Raw genomic sequence first — 15,401 nt, forward strand, 5'->3', positions numbered from 1 at the left:
GTGGGCCTAAAGAGCATGTGATGCCTCAGTTTACCCTAGATACTACTGGGTGGAGAAAAAAGATCACCCACCATTAAGTACGAGGAAATTGGCGTCATGGTAAAGAACCTGAGTCTGTGGATTCCTGATAGGCTTCAGGGAAGGGGGAAGTCACCCCCGGACACTCCTGGAGCCATCTCTGAAGCCCAGGACAACTCATTCCAGGATTGCAGCTTCCCTGAGCCATCCAGGAGCTAGAAAGTAGAGTCCTGGTTCTTTGAGAAAAATAAGGCAGGCAGAATGATTCAGAATGTCATTGGCAGAGGACAGGGGAATGAGAGAAAATGAGGCGCAGAGAGAGGAGCCCCATGTCTCCAGTGAGGGGAGGGGACCATGGAAGGAGAGATTCCTTCCAAGGCCTTGATTCCTCTCCCTCAACTTCTTCCTCAATTCCCTCCTGCTCCCCTCCTCTGGCCAATTGTAGATCCTGAACTGCGTCAACCCCGACAATGAGAACAGTCCGGAGATCCCAGTGAAAGTGTTAAACTGTGACACCATCACGCAGGTCAAGGAGAAGATCCTCGATGCCATCTACAAGAACGTGCCCTACTCTCAGCGGCCGAGGGCCGTTGACATGGACTTGGGTAGGAAGCCTGGCTGAGGGTGGGGCAAGGGTGGATGGGCAGCTTGCAGTGGGAAAGGATGGGAAGATAGGAAGCCCTGCCCCACATACGGCCCCTCCTGGGGGCGTAACTGGGTCCTGCCCAGTAAGGGGCCACCTGAAATACTGCTCCCTGGGCACTGCCTACTCAGATCTGGCCGCCTTTGGAGAGGCCCACACTTCTGCCCACCTGCACTCCTTGGAGCCTAGACATCTTAAGCATTATCATTGCACCAGCCTGAGAAAAGCCAGGGTTGCCAGCTGCCTAGAGAAGGTAGGACTGGGTGATCCTGGCTGGCAGTTCCCACCCCCTCACGGTGAACTGCACCACCCCTTCACCCAGAGTGGCGTCAAGGCCGGATCGCCAGGGTTGTGCTGCAAGACGAGGACATCACCACCAAGATCGAGGGCGACTGGAAGCGTCTCAACACACTGATGCATTATCAGGTGAGGGTGGGGCCTCTCGGTTTGGGAAGGGGCTTTGCACCAGGACCTTTGTCTCAAATGTCCCCTCCCTCCTAGCGTTTGTTCCTAGGCCCTCAAAAGCCTAAAAGGGGATTTCTTATCTTTCCTCTTCCCCTCCTCCCTGATCCTAGAGCAGTGGTTTTCAGCCATGGCTGCCCATAAGAATTTCTGGAGGAATTTATCGAAAACATGAGCACCAGACCCACCCTAAGAAACTGACCTAATTGGTCTAGGGTAATGCTAGGCACTGCTATCGTGTTAGCCCTGCATCTGCAGGAAAAGTACATGTTGTAACATTCTCCCCAGAGACAACCACCAAAAATGTCTGCTGCTTTCCCTCTTTGGCATCCTAGAAATGCAGCTTGTGCCTCTCACTTACTACATAGCAGAAAATTAGATAGACTTGTCTTCGGGTCTTACTTTCTACCACTTGCTAGCTGGTGTCCTTGGGAACTTATTTGAGCTCTTGGTCCTTATTTGTAAAATGGGGTTAATGATGGCTCCTGCACCATATAGTTATGTGGAATAGATTAAATATAGTAGGTAAAGTGTTTAGCACACAGGCAGAATTCAACTGCCTGTTGAATGAACGATCAAAATATATATTTATCCCATCAAAAGAACAAAAGATCCAGGGGTATCCACTCTCTCTCTCCCATGGTAACTACTAGAGGCTGGGGGTCTCTAAGAGTAAGCACAGGTAGGCAGGTTGGGATTCAGGAAAAATAATAAAGTAGAAGCTAAAAATGAGAGACACCAAGGGAAATTAAACCAACCAGAGGAAGTGCCTGAGGCTGCAAGGCCCTTTGGGACTGTCTGATTAATAACATCCTCCTATGTCTGCGCCTCGCGTGGGAGGGTGCAGGGGGCAGGCAGGCTGGGTTCTGAGGCACTCAGTTGCCAATGACCAGGAGTTTGGGGGCCCAAATAGCCAATAAGAGTTGGTGGGGAGCCTCCCAGGGCACAGGTGAAGCTGGGGGCACTGGGGAAACCTGGAATGCTCCTTTCCAGGCTGCATCCGCTTACTGGCCTAACTTCCCCACACCAGACTGAAGGAATGTGCTCTAGTGGGAAGAGAAAGGGCGTTGTGAGCTGTATTTAAGCCCCTGCTTCCCCACTCACTGGTTCTATGACTTTAATCTCTGGAAAACTTGAGTTTCTCATCTGTAAAACGGAAATAACAGCCTGACTTGTGAAGGTAGTTGAAGGATTATAATCAACAGGTGAGATGCCCATCATGTATACTTATATCCACGGAGCCATAAAAAATCTGTGTTGATCCCTCCCCCACATCACTGTGCTTAATGTATTCTGTAGAACAGTTGTAATAAACCAATTAGAGCTGGAGAAGAAAATACAAAACAGAATAGCATCATGCCCCCAAATTATTAGTTTCTCCAGGGCAGGAGTGGGGCCTCTCTTCTCCGTAACACACACACGCTGTTGCTGGGCTGTCCGTCTGATGGCTCCCAATCAGAAGGATGGACTATTCTGTTCTTACAGTGCTCATCATACAAAGCGCTTTCAATTCCCTGATGTCATTTATCATTCATGTATTCAATCATTCCTCAAATATTTACTGAGCTTTACCAAGAGCACGGCACTTCCCACATGCTAGCCCTGAGTGACAGGGGGCCACTGGGATTATTCTTCCCATTGGGAGCCCGTGGTGATGATTTTCTGCTCATAATAGCAGTCCTAATACCAGCTCCTGACTGAGGGCTCCCTGGGCACCAGGCACTGACCTCAGCCTTTCTGGCCCCAGCTTCTTCACTCTGAGCAAACCTAAACAAGGTTATTATCACCTATGATGAGTGAGACAACTGAGGCACAGAGCAGTTAAGTGACTTTCCTTGAGTAATATAGCCAGGAATTGGCAGATTTAGCCAGGCATCTTGACCATGGATTTGCCCTGCCTGTTGGTCAAGAGGAAGAAAGTCTGAGGACGAAAGAGAATTGGTGACAAGACCTGGAGTTGAGTTCCACTGTAGTCATTCCAGGCATCTTGTAAATCTTCCTTTAGGTGACAACAAACCATAAATGTTAAGGTAACCTGTCCTCCCTGGGAGCGTAAACCCCTGGCCCTGCCAGGCCTTCAAAGGATCATTTCTAAGCTGTCGTTTACAAGGAGAATTCCTGAAAGGCCGAGGTAGAGATCCCCCCATCTCCAGACCTGATGCCGATGGTGCAAGCTTCTGATGGTCCCGCGGGCGGCCCAGGCTGGGGACCATGGAGCCTAGGCACCTTCCAGGGCTGTGCAGGGGGCCCTGCAGCTTTCGGTCATCAGGTTGAAGCCTTGCCCTCTTGTTACCCTCCCTGGAGTCAAAGGTCCTTGGAGCTCCTACAGGAGAAATCTGCATAATCTTAATTAACAAAGAGATGTTAAAAAACTTCCTGGGCTCCTGCAGATTTATAGGGAGGGTAAAATTAAATACCACTACTAAAACCAGCTATCAGGGAATCTCGTTAGTGCTAATGTTCATTTACAGTTCGACTTCCCAACATTTAATTCTTTTTTGGTGGGAGAGAGGGACTGACAATTTAAGACCTAGAAAGATGGTTTTACGACTGGTGCAGCTATAAATCAAACTTATAAAGTTCATAAAAATTGTTAAAATAAAAAATGGTTTAATAGGAATGTTTTATGGCCCATAACATTATTATAGCTGTTTTATTCCCTCTACGTTAGGGGTTTAATTGGATCGCCACAATTCTGGGGATTCTCCATCTTTATTGGATGGAGGGTAATCTTAAATCACAGTGGCCCCAAATGTCTTCAGCATGGCTCCTCGTTCATCAGCCCTTGCCCTCCAGGGTGGGTGCTGAGCCTGGGCACCCTGTGAGAACAGGCGAGACACCATCCTTCTCTCTGACTCCAAGAGCAGCTGTTCTGTTTGAGAAGCTCTTCAAGGTGGCCCAGGCTGTGTAGGACCCAGGCCAGAAAGAAATCAGAGCCAGAAGGGAAAATGTACTTCAGACCAGTGTGACTTGAAATAAAATCCCAATTAGGACATAATGAGGACAACATGTGCTCTGGAGCCTGACAGACCTGGCTGCAGACAGTGGCTCCACCAGGTACTGAGAGTGTGACCTTAGAAGCTGTTGCTTATCCTCTTGATGCTTCAATTTCCTCATCTGTAAAATGGTAATCATCGTCCGTGACTCACGAGCATGAAGGGGGGCCGGTCTAGCCCGGCGCTGCCCAATGGAAATATAATGCGAGCCACATGTGTAATTTTAAATGTTTACTAGCCACATTTAAAAAGTAAAAATACACCAATGAAATTAACGTCAACGATAAGTTTTATTTAACCCAACTGATCTAAAATAATTATCATTTCAACATGTAGTAAATATAAAATTATCAATGAGATAGTTTTTTTTTAACCCATGCTAAGTCATTGAAACCCAGTGTATATTGGACGTTTATTTATAGCATATTTCAGCTCAGACACCGACAGTGCATCTCAGTTCAGACTAACCGAATTCCAAGTGCTCAATAGCCACAGGCGCGAGTAGCTGCCATGTTGGGCAGCAGGAATTGTTATTTCGAGTATTCCTGAACTCCTTGCTCTACTCCACATCTCTTCCATACCTTGTAGAAGCTCTTAGCTACTCAGTGCCCCAAGACACTGATGTTCACCCACATACTTTTCATATCCTCAGGTGTCAGACAGATCAGTGGTCGCTCTGGTCCCCAAACAGACCTCCTCCTACAACATCCCTGCCTCTGCCAGCATCTCCCGGACGTCCATCAGCAGATATGGTGAGGACCAGGAAGGCAGCCTGCACAGCTTGGAGGGGAGTCTGCCAGACGCCACTCACTGTCCCTTCCGATAGCAGGAAGCGCCTGCTGCCGCCATCCCCCAGCCAAAGGCCTTGGCTCATCTGTTTCCCTCCCTCCCTAGTCCAGCCATTCCCAGAGCAGCCCATCTCCTCAGAGCGGTGGGAGCAGGTGGCACCACGTGCCCTTCCCTCAATAGCCCTTCCCGGGAAGGAGTTCAAGGGGTCCAGTGCCAGGTGGAGGAGATCCATACATCCTAGTCTATGCCTATTGTCCTGGGTAACTTACGACTAGTGCCCTCTTTGCTCTCAGAATTGTCCCAGTTTGGGCAATAAATTAGCCATCCTCGACTGTCTACCACTGAGGAGAGTAAGGGAACCCCAGTGCCTTATGGGCAATGATGTTCCAGTGCTTCACTCTCTTTCATTTTGAGTTTCTGGATTCATGTATGCACTAAGGCTTTGGGCCGTCCAGATTAAGGACACCTCAGAACTAAGGCCAGCAGCTCCAAAGAGTCCTTGGCAATTCCATATTCTAGGCCCAAGTAAGAAGGGCCCCCTTAACTGCAAAGAGGGAGGATTACAGCTCACAGCTCCTTAGTATCCAGGTTTTTATCAAAGCCCTTATGGAAATATCCACTCGACATTTTACGTATCGATCATTCTTTGCTGGGAGCATGAGGGGAGGGGACTCCAAAATCCCTGAGGGTCTCTCCAGCTCACAGAATTTCTAAATCCTCTTTTCACAAAACCTTTCAGGCTGTCCTCATGCCAACCAAGGGTCCTTAAAATAACCCTCACCTCAATAGGAGATCCAAAAGATCCCCTTCCAATTGGAACTGGCTTTTTCTGAGTGTAGCAGGCGGGCAGGAATTCTAGACAAACTCTTCAGCATTGGATGATGAATCGGTTGCTCACAGGCCTCCACTGCCCCCTTCTCCTCAGACTCCTCCTTCAGGTACACAGGCAGTCCCGACAGCCTGCGCTCTCGGGCCCCTATGATCACCCCAGACCTGGAGAGCGGAGTCAAGGTGTGGCATCTGGTGAAGAACCATGACCACGGAGACCAGAAGGAGGGTGACCGGGGCAGCAAGATGGTGTCCGAGATCTACCTGACCCGGCTACTGGCCACCAAGGTAACTCCTGCTCTGCTCAGCCCAGGGGGGACATTATATAGAGTCCGGCTTTCAAGGGGACACATTCAGACAAGCAGGCCCGCGTCTCTGAGCAGCCACCACTGTTTTCTTCCCTTTGGTAAAAATCACAATGATATTGTTGCTCCTGGCCCACTCCTTAGGACCACCATTGCTCTTCAGAGGAGTGGCTTCCCCAACATCTGGGCCCGAACCCCTTAGGAACATACTGTGTTTTTCTAATTGACATTAACTGGATAGATAAGCCGGCCCTCGCCATCACTGCCTTTTCTACCCACTTTCTCGCCAAAAGGGGAGGGGAAGCCTGAAGGAGAGCTGGTCCTGCCAATAATCCCAGAGAAGGTGCCCCTCCCCCACCCCTTCCTACCTTCCCCCAAACGCTGATGGAAGTGAGACAGCAGTGCTGCTAGAAGCTTCCCTCTCAGGAAACCACTATGCCTCTAAGTGTGGCAATCATAGGGCTCACGTAGGCCGGGCAGGGCTAGATTTCAAATACGCTCCCCATTGACCCTGCAAAAATGCCACGGAAATTCTAATACACTGGCATCAGGTTACAGCTCTCAGACTTGCTCTGAGAAGTGGTACAGAAAAACACTATCAAACTACGTGTCTCAAATTTTGCTCTGCCCAGAAGGCCAATGAGAAACCAACACAGTGACATCAGAAGAGGTTAGACATTTTCCCGACCTTCACAGGCATTCCTTTAACCTGTGACCTGTGGGACCCAGGCCCAGTCTTGTCCCTCCCCAAAGGCCCTCAAGGTCCAGTGAGTCAGGACTATGCCTGAGTATTCTTAGGCCTGGACCCTTCTCTTGCAGCCCCCTCTCCAGATACCACTCTTACCCCAGGCCACTAATATCGTAAAGTTTTTTGCACCTCACTGCTATCAGACCCTCTATGGTCCTGCTGTGCTCCTTCCAGGAGGCCCTAGTCCCCCAGCTGATTCTTCAGACACCCTATTGTACCAGCCTGTGCCCCCCATTCCCCATGGGAAGCCTAGACTCAGAACACTCGGTGTCTTCCCTCCTGACATGGACACAGCATAAATGTGGCATGTGGCTGCAAGCTGGTGAAGATCTTCCCAGGAATCTGCATCCCATTTAGTCCCTCCCGCCTCCCCGACACCCCAACAGTTGCCTCCCCACTCCCACTACGCCGCATGCTCAGCCTGGTGTCACTGGTGTTGCAGACAAATTTCCAAGGCAGGATTGGTCCAAGACACCATCTGGTCTGCCCGTCTGCTCCCTGCTGTCCCCCTCCCCCACCCTTCACCTCATCCTCTCCCACTGTCCGTTCCCCAGGGCACCCTACAGAAGTTTGTGGACGACTTATTTGAGACCTTGTTCAGCACTGTGCACCGGGGCAGCGCTCTCCCCCTGGCCATCAAATACATGTTTGATTTCCTGGATGAGCAGGCAGACAGACACAGCATCCATGACACAGATGTGCGGCACACCTGGAAAAGCAACTGGTAACCCCTGGGGAGCTCAGAGGGAGGTGCAGCCTGGAGAGGCTGCCAGCTGTGTGGGGCTGGGACCAACGGGGTCCAGGGAGATGGAGGAGCTTGCTCGCTCTGGCTGGTAGGCCCAGGCTCCTTGGGCCAAATAACGCACATGTGCTCTACAGAGCCATCATGGTCCCCAGGCTGCCGCCAAGTGGGGCCTTCCTGGCGTAGGGCCCAGCACTAGGACACACACTTGAGCTCTGCCCTTTTAGGTTGAGACCTTTCCCCGGGAAGCACCTCCCCCCCGACTCTGAGATCTCTAGTAGTCAGGAAAAGGGAGTTGGGGGAACCTACACAAAGAGCCTCACTTGAGAACTAGCAGCAGAGCCTCAAATTCAAGGCAGCGCCAGGCATTCTGAGGAGGGCAGGATCTAAGGCACTTCCCGAGATCTGGAAGCCCTGAGTTCAACTGAGATCCCAGGAAAGGTGGCCAGCACTCAGGAGAGCTCACACCTGCTGTAGACTTGAGCCAACTGACTAGGAGTATGTCACTGCAAACTTGATCCCTTAAGGCCAGCTTGTTACGCCATGGCTTTCAGGAAGCAGCAGGCAGATGTCCTGCAGGCATGACTCTCTTCCCTAAAAGTAACCTCTACAGCCAGGCCCAGTGGTGGGAAGCAGCTCCCACGGGATAAGACTTTTCTCTCCTGGGCTTGAACCTGAACCAAAAACCAAGCTAAGGTCTGGCTTGCAGGTCAGATAGGGCCTCTCTAGGAGCTGGAGTCAAAAACCTTCCTTCGGGAAAGAGCACAGAGAGTAGAGAAAGGAGGTCCAGACATTTGGGTTGGGCACACAGCCCACACAGCTGTCTGGAGTCAGCGATCTCTTCAGAAAACAGCCGACACAGATGGGTCCGGGCTGTTATTTGGGAATCAAAAGTCCTAGCAACCCGACAAACACTCTGGAAATACCCAGCCCCAACCCCATATATTCTTCCCTTCTTCGGGGTGCTGTGCTTGCTGAGCCCATCCAAGTCCGCAGCTTTGATCACAATGGAGTGAAATGGAGAGACTCGGATGCCCGCCGTGCAGGCCTTTCGCCTGTGTCTCCACGGGCAGAGCCGTGGCTGCCTCCTTTGCATTGGAAGATCCCAGCCCTGCACTGGGACTAGGCAAATTCAGGGAAATCAAAAGAAAATTCTGGATTGCCCCCATCTCTGTGTTCTCTGTTACTAGCCAGGCCCAAGTCATAGCAATTCCCTGTCCTGCCATTGTGGTGGGGAGAGTCCCCTTATCCAGATGTCAAATAGCCAACGTCCAAAGGGAAAGTGTCAGAAGCTCCCCAAAGCTGCTGGAGGAAGGGAAGGGTGGAAGAGATGAGTCACCTCTCAGCTGAGGCAGCTCCTCCCAGCTTACAGGAAAGTGAGTGATCGCCTTGCATTCTGGAAGACAAGTGGAAATCCTAATGGAAGGGCTTGGAGTGGGCAAAGCAGGCCTTTCCCAAGACTTGGCAGGACTGAGATATTTAGGAAACTTTGGCGTCCCTCAGAGTCAAGAGAAGATGAAGAACAGGAGAGGAGAGGTAGGCTGGATTGCTGGAGCATTACCACAAGCCAGAGGGCCAAGCCAGGGGACACAGCTCACTCCACAGAGGATCCCAAAGAGTTAAGCCCCCAAAGGCAGTTGGAGGAGAAAGCAAAGCTGGAAAAGGCAGAAAAACAGCAGCTGCTCTGGTTTTGAAGGGGGATAAATGGGCTTATCCTCCTTCTGGCCTAAGGAGCAGAGAAAATACATTCTGCTCTGATTATAAATTCCCACTTTGCAGAAGGAACTCTCCTAAGGACTGATCGGTTCCTCCTTGGGTGGGAAAAACTGAGCTACAGTGAGTCATTTCCAGCATGCCAACAATGGCCTCCTCTTCTCCCTCTGCCCCTGCCCAGATTCAGGAAAGCCCGGGGAGAGGCGTGAAAGAGCTGCCCCCAGGGGAGCCCATTCCTCAGCCCAGGCAGGCCTGCGGCCCTGGGAAGCAGCCTGGGCTGGGCGGGGAGCACAGGTGGCGCCCTTTGTGCCCTCTCTGAGGCCGTGCCCGGGGCTGCCGGTGGCGTCCTTCCAGACAATGGCCATGGGCACTGTGAAGGGATGCTAGGAGCCTGGTGGCTTTGTTTGAAGTTCTGAGAAAACTGTAGTTCTCTGTACTTGGGCTGCCCTGGGGCACGGAGGCCCTTGGGAAAGGCTGCCAGGAGGGAATCGACCCCCCCCACCACCCCTCAGTTGTTAGAGAGCAGGGTCAGTGCCCCATTAGGGTACGATAGCGTCTCTCCTTTTCTCCCAGGATCAGGAACAGCTTAAGCTAATTTAGCAACCCCAGCTGGACCAGTTTTTTGTACTTTTATTTCCTCACCCTTGAGAAAGAGAATTTTGTATTTGGGGGGCAGGGAGGAATATCAGTGGATGGCCTCGGAGGTAGGGCCAAGAGGCGGCCCTTAGGACCCACTCTGTCTTTTCCTACAGCCTCCCTCTGCGCTTCTGGGTGAATGTGATCAAGAACCCCCAGTTTGTATTCGACATCCACAAAGGCAGCATCACGGACGCCTGCCTCTCTGTGGTGGCCCAGACCTTCATGGACTCTTGCTCAACATCAGAGCACCGGCTGGGCAAGGACTCCCCCTCCAATAAGCTGCTGTACGCCAAGGACATTCCCAGCTACAAGAGCTGGGTGGAGAGGTCAGTAGCATGCTGAGGACAGGCCCACGCCCTGTCTGCCTGCTCCATTCCCTACCCTGTCCGTGTCCCTCACCCAGGACTTACAACTGTGTTTGGTACCTTTATATGCATCCCAGTCCTTTCCCCTTGTCTACACTTCCTGTGGGGGAGGGGAAGCTTGGCGCCCTTGGAAATCAGATTATTATTATCATCCTAATTACCATTTACTGAGCACATGTGAAGCACCCAGCACTGTAATACCACCTCATGTGTCTGTTCCACCTCATTAAAATATCCAACAGAGTTGTGAAGTTGGTATTATAATCATCTCCCTAAGAAAACTGAGGCACTGGGAGACATTAAGTAACTTGCCCAAAGTGAAACAGCTAGCAGGTAGCAGAGCCAAGATTTTAATACAAGGAGTCTGATCAGAGTCTTTTAACCATTGAGGCGGACACTAGAGCCAGGAGCTCACAGCTAGATGGACTCTGGCCTTCTAGGAGGAGCTGTCTCCATGCCTCAGCCTCCGATTAAAGCAAGAGACCAGAGGAAGCACTTCAGAAGAGAAATAGGGAGGCACAAGTGAATAGGGACATCTCATGCCCGAAAGAGACCTGGGCTCACGGTAGGTGCAGGCAGACATTTGCTGAGCTCCCATCAAGGAGCCTGTCCTCTCTACACAGATACTATGCAGACATCGCCAAGCTCCCCGCCATCAGTGACCAGGATATGAACGCCTACCTCGCTGAGCAGTCCCGCCTGCACGCTGTGGAGTTCAACATGCTCAGTGCCCTCAACGAGATCTACTCCTATGTCAGCAAGTACAGCGAAGAGGTGAGACATGGTCCTGGAGGGCACAGAAACCAGCATGCAGCAAGCAAGGCGGTTAAATAGAGTGCCTGTCCAAGTCCTTAAATAACAGCATCAGAGGGTAATTTAGAAAATACGAACATGGGGGCAAAAAGACCTGAGCTCAAAATCTTTCCAATTCCTTGAGAAGGCATCCTCACTTCTGATTCGTTGGGCACTTCCTTACACATTGCATTGTGTTGCACTCACTGTTCAGGCAATAAATAACACTTTTAATAACGTCATTGTTTTTCAGTTGGAAATGTTGTACAATTAATTTCATTCTTTCTTAAGCAATGAATTAGACTCTTCTTTGTACTTGGGCATGTCCTGTCACTGACATTTCAGATACACAGGGGGACCTTAACATGCGTAGCAGTTAAATAGAACAGTTTCAGAGAATTCACAAGTCACACATTAGCATTGTACCTGAAAGTAGTGTTAATGATGATAATAATAATAATAATAGTAGTAGTAGTAGTAGCTCACACTTTCATAGCACTCCCTATATGCCAAATACTATCTTAAACACATTGGATATAGAGTTGACCCTCAAAAAACACAGGGTGGAACTGTGCAGGTCCACTTGTATGTGGATTTTTTTCAACTGATCACAGTTCAGTTGACCTGCATAGGTCAAACCTGTGTTGTTGAAGGGTTAATGCTGCTGGGAATCCACCTGTGCAGACGGGTGACTGTAATTTTCGGAGAATCTTCAACTGTGTGGGAGGTCAACATCCCTAATCCCTGTGTTGTTCAGGGATCACTATATATATATACATATACACACATATACATGTATACACTCATACATATACAGGATCCAGCACAAATGACACCCCTTTTTTATTACAAAACCATAAGCATGTAATTCTGTAACAGCAGTATCATACTCAAACATGCGATAAGACATTTTACATGACATGTTCAAATTAAAACCATAAATTATTACACGCATGTTATTACCCTACCAACCACACTCATGCAGGCCTTACTTCTGCCGGGTCCTGTATAAACATATACATACACACATACATATACAGCCAGTTAATCATATACACTATTTCAGGTTACGTTCTGTAGGGCAGAATGCAAAGGCAGGTAGAAGGATGGAGGATTTGGAAAGCGGCATCTTCTCTACTGAGCCCTGAAGCCTTCCCCACCTTTGTTTGCTCCTCAGCTCATCGGGGCGCTAGAGCAGGACGAGCAGGCCCGGCGCCAGCGGCTGGCGTACAAGGTGGAACAGCTCATAAATGCTATGTCCATCGAGAGCTGAGAGACGGAGCCCCCGTTCCTGCGAAGAGGGACCCATGGAAGCTGTCACACCGGGAGTCTCAGAAGGAAGGACAAGTGAAGGGGATCAGACGCCAGAGCTTGCTGTCCCCTGAGACCCCATCGCGGGGAGAGGGGAGGGCCCCTCTCCCCATCCCAGCCACGTTTCCTCACAGGCGGCTCCTGCGGGGAGAGACCATGGGCGTCAACCCGTCAACGTCCCCAGGGCGAACGAGAGAAGCAGGGGAGAAGCGGGCCGCGGAGGAGGCGGTTCTTCAAGCTGAGAGGCACGAGCTGGGCCGGTTCTGCCTCTGTGACTGCTGCTTTGCATGAAAACTCATTTGATGTATATTGGGGAAATAATGAGAACTTTATTTAATTTTTTTTAAGAAAAAGGAAAACCAGAAATAAAACGAAACAAAAACTGCCCTGTTAATCCCGTCCAACTTTTGTTGAATTCTGGTTTCTACCCCACTTCCTCCTTTGCCCATCTCCCTCCTTCTGTATCTAACTCCTGTTTCCAAATGCCAGAAAAAACCTACAAAGAGATCCTGGGGAAAATTGGAGGGAAAACAATTGTTTCCTTTCCCTTGAAATTAAAAATAATAATAAATGAGGAGAAGAAGAATGAGCACAAGTTTGCACCAAACACTTTGCAGAACTACAGGCCAGTAAGACCTGGAATTATCCTGGCAGCCGGAAGAGCATGGGAACCATGGAACTCGGCACCAACTGCAAAGCCATCGAGCAGCCGGCGGGAAGTTGAGCTTTACCGACCACACACCTGTATATTCTCATCTCTTGAGAGGAGATATGTGTCTCTAGAGTACCAATGCTTTTTGCTACTGTTTTTTTTTTCTGTGTGTGTGTGTGTGTGTGTGTGTGTGTGTTATTTAAACCCAAGCCTCAACAAATGAGGAGTTTATCTTTGGTACATTCATTTCCCTAAAGTTACTAACAGAAGTGGGGGAGAGGTGGGCCTCTCTCAGACCAGGCGCCTGGCCTCCCTGAGGACAGTGAGCGGCGCTGCCTTCCATCAGCCACTGTCATAACCCAGGCACCCTCGGGGAAGGGCTCCGAGGCGTGTGGGCCAGGCCTCCAGGAGGTTCCATGTGCGGGCATGGGTGTTTGGCTTCAGATTCCATTCCAATCCGCTAGCGGTTTTTACAATTAAAGGGAAAGCAAAGAGCAAACACTGTTTACAGCAAGCAATACTTGAAGAGCATAGGTTAAAGAAGCTGCAGTATTTATTGTTATGCTTGCTTTCTTTCCTTCTCCCGTGCCTGGAGAGGGGAGACAGCCCCTCGCTCATATGTGGAAGCGTCTGATTGAGCACCTGCTCAGGAGAAATGACTGTGACATCCCCACACGACTGTCTTCTTTCTCCCTTATCCTTATGTGTTTGAAGAAGAAGAGGGCGGCTTCTCACTGGGCTCCTTTCCTGCTCTCTCTCCTGTTGACTCCTAAAACCACCATGACCAACTCTCCTGAGTGTAGTTCCCAAACAAAGAGACCAAAGCGCCACGCCCTAATCCAGAGGAGCCATGGAAGCCAGTGGGAGTCAGCAAGAGGAAAATGGTTGTGTTGGTAGCAGGACCTTGGTGACCAGGACAGCCATCGGAGTTTCCAAGCCTCCCACATTGGCAAGGATCCGAGCAGAGAGCTCCAACTTCTCCACAAGCCGCACTGAAGTGGGGGTGAAGGAGGACGAGAGAAAGGCAAAGGGATGGGATGGTGGGGAGGCCGGAGAGGACCAGGCTCTTCTTTGCACCTTCTTCTCCTGGGGCGGCAATGCTGGGAGAAACTGGACCAGCCATCCCCAGAGAGACCAGACCAGAGTCATTTCCTCTGTAACTAACTCTGGGCCCCAGCTTCTCTGTGCTCTGATTTACCTCCAAGCAATTCCAACTTCTAGAGGCTCTGCTGACCACAGTGGATTCCCAGGACAGGGCTGGGGGGTGGGGGAGCTCTGAGGACTGGCTTTCACCCCTGGTGTGTGGCTTTGGATTGTTGTGCTACCCACACAGCAGACATTGCCTGGTATCCTCAGCTCCAGTTTCTTGCCTAAATGCAGCTGACAAATGGGAAGAGAAAAGCATTCAGCAAAATACTCAGGAAACTTGCTTGTTTTCATTATAATTCACAACCAGCCATGCCAAGGCCACTTTCTTCTGATAATCCACTTCTGTTAAAGTTTCTCTGGGCCCTATTAACAGCCTGAAAGAAATACTAATGACTGGCCTTCCTCACTAAGCCAAAGTGTTTACTCTTCCCAGCACCCAAAACTTGTCATCTCAGAGCTTACAGCTAATGGAGATAAAAGAGAGATGATATGGGCGAGAGGAATGTGAGCAAGGAACTTCGTGCTACCCCCCCCCCAAAAAAAACCCAGCCCACCTCATTTTGCTTCTGAGCTCTGAATGAAGGTTCACCACTGCTCAACTGCCATCCAGGACTTTGCTCCACCAAGAAGTAAAAGCAAATTAGGCATCTCAGTTGCATCTTTACCATCCCTTACCTCTATGTAGCCACCTGGGTATGTCCCAGCAGCTACTTCTGATGACCATTCACTGCCACTGAGGATGCTTCCTTGAAGGTTTCTGGAAAGTGCAAAGAATGATGGGGGATGGGGTACAGACTGGAGAGTAGAGAGAAGAGGAGCCAGAGCTGGCAAGAGTGGCTCCGCCCCATTTCTCAGGATGCCATGATAGAGTTGGGGAAGTTGGGTTGGCAAAGGAAGTGGCAGAGGGGCACCCCTGAGAAAGGAGTGAAGAAAAAGAAGTCAGTTGGATTCAAGCCATGTCAGCCCCGCCTCTGGCTTCTCACCTATCTCTCCTCTACCAACCCTTGTCTTTGGGTCACCGAGAACCCGTGGAGTCCACCCTGCGGACAGGGAGGGGAGGAATTTGGCTGGCCTCTCTCCTCACTATTATCCAGTCGGAAGATATTTTGACCTTGAGTGAATAATAAGTATTAAAGTCACTGCCCCTCCCCCACATGAAGCCATCGATCTTGGAGGGAGGCAGGGAAAGAAGTCAATCCAGCTTCACTTTGTTTTATTGATCTACACAAGAGGCAAATCCCTGGAAAAG

General features: G+C 50.3%; 1 protein-coding gene across 1 annotated transcript in view; it reads left to right on the top strand.

Annotated features, from left to right (window-relative positions):
- Window positions 1–13,190, top strand: part of PLXNA2 (plexin A2) — a 205,371-nt gene extending 192,181 nt beyond the window's left edge. The window contains exons 25-32 of the mRNA XM_054563219.1: window positions 464–623; window positions 984–1,087; window positions 4,772–4,871; window positions 5,834–6,024; window positions 7,344–7,513; window positions 9,997–10,209; window positions 10,872–11,022; window positions 12,218–13,190. Of these exons, the coding sequence (XP_054419194.1) occupies window positions 464–623; window positions 984–1,087; window positions 4,772–4,871; window positions 5,834–6,024; window positions 7,344–7,513; window positions 9,997–10,209; window positions 10,872–11,022; window positions 12,218–12,313 (1,185 nt within the window). The 3' untranslated portion in view covers window positions 12,314–13,190. The remainder of the gene's footprint in view (window positions 1–463; window positions 624–983; window positions 1,088–4,771; window positions 4,872–5,833; window positions 6,025–7,343; window positions 7,514–9,996; window positions 10,210–10,871; window positions 11,023–12,217) is intronic.
- Window positions 13,191–15,401: the final 2,211 nt, after the last annotated feature.

The sequence above is a fragment of the Pteronotus mesoamericanus genome, unplaced genomic scaffold (genome assembly GCF_021234165.1).
Source record: "Pteronotus mesoamericanus isolate MK-2021 breed Mesoamerican mustached bat unplaced genomic scaffold, CSHL_Meso_final scaffold_705, whole genome shotgun sequence".
NCBI lineage: Eukaryota > Metazoa > Chordata > Mammalia > Chiroptera > Mormoopidae > Pteronotus > Pteronotus mesoamericanus.